The 10,006-nt window shown below is 39.6% G+C and overlaps 2 protein-coding genes across 2 annotated transcripts; both read right to left on the bottom strand.

Moving 5' to 3' along the window:
- Positions 1-2,440: 2,440 nt before the first annotated feature.
- On the bottom strand, positions 2,441-6,981 carry LOC146365589 (transmembrane protein 151B-like). The gene is made up of 2 exons (XM_084914392.1): positions 6,358-6,981; positions 2,441-4,985 (listed from the first exon to the last, which is right to left on the bottom strand). Exons 1-2 carry the CDS (start codon positions 6,433-6,435, stop codon positions 3,855-3,857), a joined length of 1,209 nt encoding a protein of 402 aa, XP_084770518.1. The 5' UTR covers positions 6,436-6,981; the 3' UTR covers positions 2,441-3,854.
- A 1,775-nt stretch (positions 6,982-8,756) lies between these two features.
- Positions 8,757-9,422, bottom strand: grxcr1b (glutaredoxin and cysteine rich domain containing 1 b). The gene is made up of 2 exons (XM_084914395.1): positions 8,952-9,422; positions 8,757-8,798 (listed from the first exon to the last, which is right to left on the bottom strand). The coding sequence occupies exons 1-2, from the start codon at positions 9,384-9,386 to the stop codon at positions 8,757-8,759; spliced, it is 477 nt and encodes a 158-aa protein (XP_084770521.1). The 5' UTR covers positions 9,387-9,422.
- Between the last annotated feature and the right edge of the window lie 584 nt (positions 9,423-10,006).

The raw sequence follows: 10,006 nt of genomic DNA, 5'->3' as shown, positions 1-10,006 counted from the left end.
TAAGACCTGGGTGACCACTAATTTTCTGCTTATAAATTCAGTTAAAACTGAGGTTATTGTACTCAGCCCTGAAAATCGTAGTAATATGCACTCTAACAAGATACTTGCCCTGGTTTGCATTGCCTTGACCTCCAAACTGCAGGCTTGCTTGTTGTTCCTAAAGTATTTAAAAGTAGAATTGGAGGCAGAGCCTTCAGCTTTCACGCCCCTCTTCTGTGGAACCAGCTTCCAGTTTGGATTCAGGAGACAGACACAATCTCCAAAGGCTTAAAACTTTAATTTTTGGGGCTGGATCAGGTGACCTTGACTCCTCCCTTAGTTATGCTGCAATAGGTGTAGGCTGCTGGGGGAGTCCCATGATGCAGTGAGTGCTTCTTCTTTAGTCACCTTTCTCACTCACTATGTGTTAACAGACCTCTCTGCATTGAATCATACTTGTTATTAATCTCTGGCTCTCTTCCACTGCATGTCTTTTATCCTGTCTTCCTCCCCTCACCCAAACCGGTCAGATGGCCGCCCCTCTGCCTGGTTCTGCTGGAGGTTTCTTCCTATTAAACAGGGGTTTTTCCTTACCACTGTCACCAATGCGCTTGCTCATAGGGAGTCATGTGATTGTTGGGGTTTTCTCTGTTGTATTATTGTATGGTCAACATTGCAATATAAAGTGCCTTGAGGCGACTCCTGTTGTGATTTGTCTCTGTATAAATAAAATTGAATCGAGTTGGGTTCCTGCTTTGTTTTTATGGTTATTCTGTTGATGTGTTTTAGTTTTTGTGTTGTTTGGGGATATTAAACTCCAGTATTTGAAGTTGTCAACTTGACCTAATTACAGTTCCAACATGCTTCACATCTAATTGTTTCATTTCCTGTTATACTTTGACAGTTTTCCCCTGTGTCTCTCTGTCTGATTATCCTCACCTGTGTCTTGTTCCCCTCCTCTTTCTAACCTATAATTGGCTTGGATTAGTGATTTTTTTTTTTTTTTGTTAAACAAACATTCTGCTTTCTGTGTTTGTATTTGGCTCCTAACTTCTACATTCAACCTGATGTTTTCTGATGTTGTGTTTTGGGTCCTTGTCTTGGTTTTCTAATTCTGGGTTATGAGGTAGATTTTATTATACAAACTGAAAAACCCTCTGTTTCCTTTGTGTGTCTGTGTCTGTTTATTCATCCAGTCTCATTTTTCCTTTGGTTATTTCTTGTTTTACTTGTTTTACTGTGTGTAGTTGTGTCCGCCTTTTGCCTCCTTTGTGATTGTTTCCCTCTGTGTCATGTTTCACTATTATTCTGTGCATTTTTAATCATTGTTCTTTCTCATATCCTACTCTTGTATCCTTATTTGTTTCTTTCTATCATTCCATTCATTCTCATTGTTTTGTCATCTTTCGTTTGGCTTGCAAACCTACCTCGACCTCCTGCATGTGGATCATCTGGCGCAAGAATCACACACATGTCAAAGAAGTGCAAGTAACAACTGTTTTTTAAAGGGCATTCAGCACACAGCTATCAGGAATCCTATGCACCCAGCACAATATATCTCAGTTAGTTTTTGATACACATGGCACATACACACAAATATATATGAGACAGAGTCATTAAAATTCATTCTTTTTCACAGGACTCAGACAGATGGTCTCACATTTGACCATAGAGCACTTTCGTACACAGATGAGTTTATTGTTGACTCAGTGACTCAAAGGTGTTCAGGTACCGTGGTTGCAAAACAAGCACAAATCATACATATTCCACCACCATTCTTGACAGTTGGTGTGACATGTCTGTGCTGATACGTCATCTTTGGCCTGTGCCATAAAGTCATGTTGCCATGTTTTGTTTTGTTTTTAGAGAGAAACAGCTTACTTCTCTCTAAAAGCCATACTTCTTCATTTTTTTTCTAACTGTAATGCCATGAACTTTAACCTTTAACATGCTGGGTGAGGCCTGTAGAGTCTGACATGTTGCTCTTGGGCTTTTTTGCAGTTTCTCTGAACAATGCACGGTCTGAAGTTGGTTTGAATTTGCTGGGATGTTCACTACTTTGTAGCTTGTGGCATTTTGTTAACACACAGGTGAATCCTCCAGACCCGCAAACTGCCAAAACATCTGCTTTTATAAAGGTGGTCACACAGCTGCTGTGAATAAAGTGCATTTGATTATCAGCACCCAGCTTCTACTTACCCTTACTTCCAATGGAAAGTAGAAATAAGTGTATACCTACTTTTTTCCAGGACCCTCTAAACATTAAACATTCTTTGAAAAGAAATTAGTTCCATTTGTAGCTTTTCTCAACTTTTGTATATTCAGCTTCATTAAATGTATCTTTACTGGGCATTTCTTTTTTTCTGTTTAACTAATTTATGTCTTTTTGATGTGGTTTTTCCCCACTTTTATTTTCACTTCTGTTTCTTTGTTCTATTCTGGAGTCATCAAAGAGAAATGGTAAAAATAAAATACTTTTTATTATTGATTTACATATTTAAATTTAAATATGAATACCATCAGTCACATTACTAATGTTACATCTGTTATACAACGTGTAAAATGTTTTCAAGAACCTCAATAAGCGTTCAAGAAATGTAGTGAACACGGGAGCAAAAGTTTCCAGAAACCATCAAGCATCAAATCTACTGCATGAAAACTTTTATTTCTTTAAGTCTAATAAAGATATTTGTAAGTAGAGCTCATCCTGTGTGCGAGTCATGTGTCATACATGATATGAAGCACATTTAATGCTGGCATTATTACCAAAAAGCACATTTCTTCACATAATTGGGATACATGAAACATCAAAATTATATCACATTCTGGGTCACAATTAAACTTACAACTCACAACAAAAGTAATGTTTGTGTTATGTATGATCTAAAGCTGCCTGTTCAGCTGTTTGGTTCTAATTTCTCTTTAGTGAAACGAGGAGAACATCAGTTCAGCAGGATGTTGGAAAATCTTATGGGTCATTTGGAAGGGTTGTGGTGTTACTAAATGACTAAATGTGCTATTAAAATGTACTTTAATGCACTGATAACAGCATTGCAGTACATTATTTCCTTACTTGATACTGAATAAATGTAACTGAGCATCAGTCTTTAGTAAAATAGTCTTCATTTTAATCTTCAAACAACTCGTCTATTACTATTTTCACTACAAAGAGGAGTTGCACAAATAAAATGACATTTTATTTAGACAATCCTATGATTTTTCTCACAAAACAAATTTTCTTTGTTTCAATAACACTAGAAAAATATGTATGCAAGTATATGTAATATACTTTTAAGCAGATTATGTATCATTTAACACCGAACTATGAAATGGTGACTCAATAATACTTTGATCACCGACAAATTACAGTGAAGTTATCACAGTCAGGAGGTTTGTTTTTCATCTTTTGTTACTCCCAGGCTCAAACTCAATCTGCGTGTTAATGTGTTATATGATTCTTTCAGCAGAAACACTCAAAATTTCCAGATTACTAAAATATCTAAAAATAATAATGGTCAAAATTGGACTCGTAAATATGACATTATTACCAACAAGTCACAAACTACAATAAAATCAAAGCCTATAACGATAAAATAAGAAGAAGGTGGAAAAAAAATCATGGCAAGAAATAGTTCTACGGTCAAAAATATCACAAAGGCACATATAAATATAAGGCTGGGGTCATAAATGACTCCACACAGGTCACCTGAAGGCTAAAGAAACAAAAATCACAGAAAAGGATTCTTGACGGAGACAAAACTACAACAAAGTCTTCACCTTTGGGGCTCCTCCTCCCTGATGACCACACTGTCTGAAACCCAATAATGGTTACTGCTTTTTTCCAGCATTTCTTTTTCTGGTGATGTTGGGATCCTTTAAAGGAATGTTGGCACAAGTGCAGATGCTGAGGGGGCTTCTAAAGAACACTGAGGATCAGATGATGACTCTGTGGCAGCGCTCACAGTTCTGATGAATCTCGCTGAAGTTGGACGGTCGCTGGGCCAGATCCATGAGGTCAGCCTCTGGGTAAGCAGCTGCTGGTTGGAGCAAATGTGCCACTCCAGTTCTGTAACATCAGTGCTTTTAACTCGAGGGATACGACACCAGTATCGTCGATCAACACATGGCGACACAGGTCGGTAATCGTGCCCGAAGACCTTCTCAACGCGATAGTGGACGTACGCAGTGCGATACTCTGTGAAGACTCTGAGAGGCCAGGAGAACGTGAGGAAGGAGGCAAACCAGAAGACGTAGTGGGACAGATACCAGGGGTGGTGCTTTGGGTCACAGAGCACCAAGACATACTCCTTCAGGTCATTGTTCTTCAGATTCATGTCTTCTCTGGCTTCCATGTAGTCATCCAGGCCCTCGTTGTCGGTGAAAAACCTCGCCCTTTGTGTGAGATAAGAATTCTCGGACTCTACGTTGGCAAAACTGAAGCACTTGGTGAAGCGCATCTTTGTAAGCACAGACTTCTCCAAGCCCAGCAGCTGTTTGGAAACATCTTTGACACCACAGTGGCTGTAGTCAAATTCTGCTTCTGCCACGTGGGTGTCGAGGCGCTCATGGTAAACCTGGGTGCAAGTATAACGGCGGTAGCGTGTGACTTGTCGAGTTCGGCGCATATAATGATAGCTGAAGGCCTTCCACCAGATGCAGGGCTTAGCCTGCTGCATCTTCTTGATGTGCTCATAGATGCCCTCCACGTCCATTTTGTGCAGCAACTCATTCTTCACGTGACAGTGCCAGCACTCCAACAGGTAGACTAAATAGAGCATGCCCAGTAAGGCCAAGGGGATGTAGATGTAGCCATCAGAACAGGGGCTGTCATGGTACATCTTGGATTTTCCTTTTAAGGCACTGTCGAAGGTGAAACGGGTCACCTTGGTGATGTGACACCAAACCATGGCTCCCATGCAGCCATACATGAGAACGGACAGGAGGAAGCATTTCCAGAAACTCTCCCGACATAAGGACTTGCTTAGAGATTGCTTCAGCGGTCTTTGCTGTTGAGTGAAAGAACAAACATAAGAAGAAACATTTTAAAAACTGATCAGGACATATTTATAATCCTATAACCACCTAAACTCTTAGTATCCACAATCTCATGGTGTATTGTACAAGTCCTCAGGTCTCGTGGACAAAATTCAGCATTTTGCAAATACTAATCCAGCCTGCATTATGCAACTTTGGAAGGAGAGGTTTGCTTTTTTAAAGAACAGTTTGTATTTTCATTCAGACTGCACAACATTGCAGAGTTTAGGACTGAAATGCAGGATTATGAGTCTGGCAGATGTAAAACCTACTTTTACTCCAGGCATGGTAGGCAAACTTCAAAAGTCCAAAGTTCAAACAAACTTAACAACAGTCTGGCCAGAGTAATGCAATGGTATCTTACAGGGTAAAAACACTAATCAGGGCTAATCAGGGGGAGTGAGCACAGCTGGGGGGAAACTGGGCACATGTTAACAGAATCTAGATAATGAGGTAAGAAAAATAAAGGCGATTTTATTTATATAGCACAGAAAATACAGGAAAAAAAACAGAAATCCTTGTAGGTTTACAATTCATTAAGGCAGTGAAAACAATGAGATATAATTTTATTTAAAAGCCAATCAAAATTAAGCAAAAAACAAACTTGAGCGTGGTCCTGTGTGAATAGTAAAGATAAAGCAAAACTAAAAAGCAAGGCACAAAAGGCAAGAAGAATAGACTTAGGAAGAAGAGGAAGTCTGGAACAAGCAAAGACTCAAACATGACTCTAAACACAAACTAGAAAAGAATGAAATTGGCCACAGAGGTAAAACACAGTAAAACACAATAAACCTACAATGTAAGAAAAAAAACAGAGATTAATAATGAAGAATTCAAAGTTCAAAAAACTCTAAACTTCATGTTTCAAATGAGGAACATGACAAGTATTTCTATATGTACTTAGAGAACAGACATTAATATGCTGTCAGTTGTTTTGTAATTCTTTTTGTAAAAAACAAAATAGGAAATTAAAAGTATTTATGTTTACCCTTTTTGATCTACGTTTTCTCTCATTTCATTTATTTCTATTTCTCAAAAATAATTCATAAAAACGAGAAACTGTGAGAAAACATTACTTAAAACATGTTTTAAATAAAATGAACAAATTAATAAATAAAATTGAAACTTAAGTGGAAAACTAAATAAACAGGAGGATAAGCAGAGTGAATCGCCACTGCCTCACGCACTCCCGTGTCCAAGTTTACACCGATGACACCTGTCAGATCATTCACCTGCAGCTTGTCACAGCCTGCACAGCACGCGCACGGACACAATAAAAAATCAGCAACACAGAGAGAGTAAGAAAAAAGAAAAAGAAAAAAAAGAATTGCCAGAAAATTCTACCTCCTCTCTGGTGTCCTCCTCGAAAACGGTGGTGGTGCTGCTTTCACTCGCTGTCGCAGCCGATGGTGGAGAAGACATGGTGCTGGGCAGCTACTGGTAGTGATGACAGGGCGTGAAGGAGGAGGAAGAGCGAGAGATTTCACCACCTTTGCTCCACAGCGACCCTCAAATGAGACTCGTCACATCTGCTGTCATTTAGAGGCATTTACAGCCGGTGATCGGCCAAAAAAGAGCATCTGTACCATCCAGCTGCTGGGAAACGGGTTAAGACAAGAAAAACAATACGCGAGGGTGTTTCTATGGGAAATCCCGCATCCTGCTTTCTACGGTTCAGCTGTCAGTGCCGCAGTAACATGATGGGAGATATTAGCTGGTCGTCGTTACTGAAGGAGCGTGCCCTGCCCCTCGGGGCCCGTTGGGTGCGCAGGAGGCGGCCGTAGAGCTGGCGGGGTCGCTGTCCATGGTGCTGACTGAGGTAGACTGAGGTACCGGGAGATGCTGTTGCATAAATCACTTAAAGGGAAAGCCCGACCATAAGCGAGTCTTAAAATGTCCAGCTCCGCTGATTTTCAATGCAGGGAAGGAAAAACAGAGATTTTCGCTTTAACTGAGTATCCGGTGACACTTAAAGGTTCCTTGTCGATATGCCGGCTCATCCGCTTGGTCAAGGTGTCATGGTCCCAGGGTTTTGTTCCATATTCATGACTTTTGATTTCAGTGCTGTTGTGGAGGATTTTTTATTTTTATTTTTTATTTTTTTTTTAAGTTTTTGGATTCATGGATTCAGGGTTTTTAGTCACGGTCTTGGGCTTTTGTGTTCTTTGACAGTTTTTCATTCTTAATACATTTGAATAAAAAACACAAAGCCACAAAAAAGTTTTGGGTTTCTTCAGTTTGTGGATTTTTGTTAATTATTTTATTATTTAATGTTTATTTTTTGGTTGAAACTTTCAGCTTATTTCAGTTAGGATTCTGCTTTAGGTTACTTATTTTAGACTCTTAATTTTCTTAACATTTCCTTTGTGTTTAGTTACCTCCTGTGTTATTTTTGACAGTCATGTTTCCTTGTGTCTGGAAACTCTAGAAGTTTTCTGCTGAGGAGTGAAGTACAAAGAGTTGGTAAAAGATACATTTTTACTGATTTGCCTGTTTAATTTTAAACATGAATTCCACCAGTAACATCAGTTATGTTGCAAATGATATATTATGTCAAATGTTTTCAAAAATCTTGATAAGTCCAAAATAAATCTAGTTAACAAGGGTTTCCAGAAACTGTCAAGCATAAAACCTGCAGTATGAAAATGCATTTAACTATTATAAAGGCTTTTATATTTACAGTTCACTGTATTTGTGTGAATCTGGTCTCAGAGATGATATGAAGGACATTCAATCTAGAAATTAATGCAAAATCTTTACAAACAGAAAAGACCTATTCATTCATGAAAGACTCCATGAAATATCAAAATCATGTCAGATTCTAGGGCACAAATAAACTCACAATTTAAAAAATACAATTTACTTCTCAGAAACTCTCTAAATCTCAGAGCAGTGAGTAAAATTGTTTATCAGCTGTTTGGTTTAAATCTGTACTGAAACACATGAAGCACATGTTGGAAAATTGTGGAACATTTTTGAAGGGCTGTTCATCCATCCATTTTATTCTGCTCATATTCGATTCGAAGGCATGTGGGGTCCCTGGACAGGTCGCCAGTCTGCCGCAGGGCTAACACAGAGACATAGAACCATCCTCACTATCACGCCTACAGTCAATAACCTACAGAGACTCGGGGAGAACACGCAAAGAAAGGCCACAGGGTGGATTCAAACAAAGCATCAATCTCTACTAAAACTTTCTTTTAATCCTCAACAATCACTTTTTCCATTTTCAATGCAAAAAGGAGTTAAAAATGAAATTGTATGAACAAAATCGCATTTAATTGGACAATCCTTCTTTGTTTCTTCACACAAAACATTTTTCTCTGTCAGTAAACCAGAAAACTTAAAACTTAAGATTTGTTTGATAGAATCATATGTGGACAGGTTGTTACTTTCAACAAGTTGTAATGAAATAAATGCCAATAAATTCCAAATTGCAATAAAATAAACGTCTGTAGTGTTCAATGTCTGTACATATATTAACTCTATCCAGTTTAGTTTCCTAGTTGCCCATAAACAGCTGTGAAAAGTAGTACAAGAAGTCAAATCAAAAATATTTGTGGTCAAAAATATCCTGAAGGCACATGTAAATATGAGGCTGGGATCATGAATGACTCCACGTCACGTGAAGAAACAGAAGTCACTGAAAGGGATTCAGGGTGGAGGCAAAGCTGTAAGACAATCTTCTTCCTCAGGACTCCTCCTCCCTGATGTGCCCACGGTGTGAAATCCCATGCTGTTCACTACTTTTCCCAGGGTCTCCTTTTCTGGTGACGAAGGGAACCCTAAAAGGAAAAGTAAATAAGGGTTATGAGTGCATGAAAATCTCTTCATGATCAGATATATTCCATAACCTTTCAGTCTGACTTCATACATGTTAATAAAAGAGGATAAAGCTTTATTTAAAATTGTTTCTGATGATGCACTCAGCTACTTACGGAGTACATGTTGGAGAGGTTGTTGAAAAGCACTTGGCCTGCGCTCACTTTGTTCCTCACTCCTCTCACGGTCCCATTCTTGCTGCAGATATTGATCCGCTTGTTGCTAAACAGCATCTCTCGCTTGGCACTGGCGTACAAAAGCAGGTCATCGGGTTCACAGCCGTTCTCGTCCACGGCTGCTTCCACCACCAAACCGTTCAGGTGGCAGTTGGCCTCGCTGGTGGGGAGAGAGCCGCCCTGCTGCTCTGCCTCTGGGCTGCTGGTCGAGTCAGACTCCACCGAGTCCTCCACCGAGTCCTCCACCGAGCTGCACCAGGCTCTCTCATCCTTGAACACCTCCGCCAAGACCCGGCCACTGTTGGCAGACGCTACTCTAAACCTGACTGTTTTCCCAGCCTTCTCGTTCTCCTGTTTCAGTTTTGGCCTCTCCATTGAAATACAAGAATGTCTCACATGTTTTACATCCCATTCAGAAAAGCCAGACGCGCTCTCTCAGTGCTGCGCAATTATCAAACAATAATATCCTCATTGATGTGTCAAAATGAGCTGAGTACAAAAACTAGACACCCAGATGGTTAATAATTAATGAGCTTCTGCCATGGTAACCACTAAAACAGGTAAACAGTAAACTGATATTACCATGTTCAATAATTAATCAAGGTTAGTTTTCAAACAGCTACAGAAGTGTGTGATCCTTTATGGTCGACTGGGGCAGCAACAAGGATGAATTACCCAGGAAACACCAGACAACCTCCGGTGACCTTTTCTGTGGCCCCCGTTTTGTTTGTCTGACCCCGAAGTTATCACGAGAGCGCAGACTCGAAAACCAAAGTAGGCAGATTGTTCTTTTCTGTGTTGGCCACTTTATTATATGCATCTGTTCAACTGCTCACAAATATCCAATCAGCTAATCACATGGCAGCAGCTCAGTGCATTTAGGCATGATCAAGATGAAGAAAGAACAAATGGCATGACGGCTGGTGGTTCTCCAGAGAGCCTCTCCACCGGAACCTCAGTAAGCTCACTCTTTCAATTCATCTCATAAATATTTT

Source organism: Perissodus microlepis, chromosome 19 (assembly GCF_051167445.1).
Source record: "Perissodus microlepis isolate ML-2025 ecotype Zambia chromosome 19, ASM5116744v1, whole genome shotgun sequence".
Taxonomy (NCBI): domain Eukaryota; kingdom Metazoa; phylum Chordata; class Actinopteri; order Cichliformes; family Cichlidae; genus Perissodus; species Perissodus microlepis.
The sequence above is the reverse complement of the archived record's forward strand: the minus strand, read 5'-3'. Positions and strand labels throughout refer to the sequence as shown.

Coding starts and splice junctions, on each gene's coding strand:
- LOC146365589 (XM_084914392.1), bottom strand. CDS start 6,435: ATGTCTTCTCCACCATCGGCTGCGACAGCGAGTGAAAGCAGCACCACC. Junction 4,986..6,357: donor AGGAGGACACCAGAGAGGAG/GTAGAATTTTCT, acceptor TTCACTCAACAG/CAAAGACCGCTGAAGCAATC.
- grxcr1b (XM_084914395.1), bottom strand. CDS start 9,386: ATGGAGAGGCCAAAACTGAAACAGGAGAACGAGAAGGCTGGGAAAACA. Junction 8,799..8,951: donor ACCTCTCCAACATGTACTCC/GTAAGTAGCTGA, acceptor TTTTCCTTTTAG/GGTTCCCTTCGTCACCAGAA.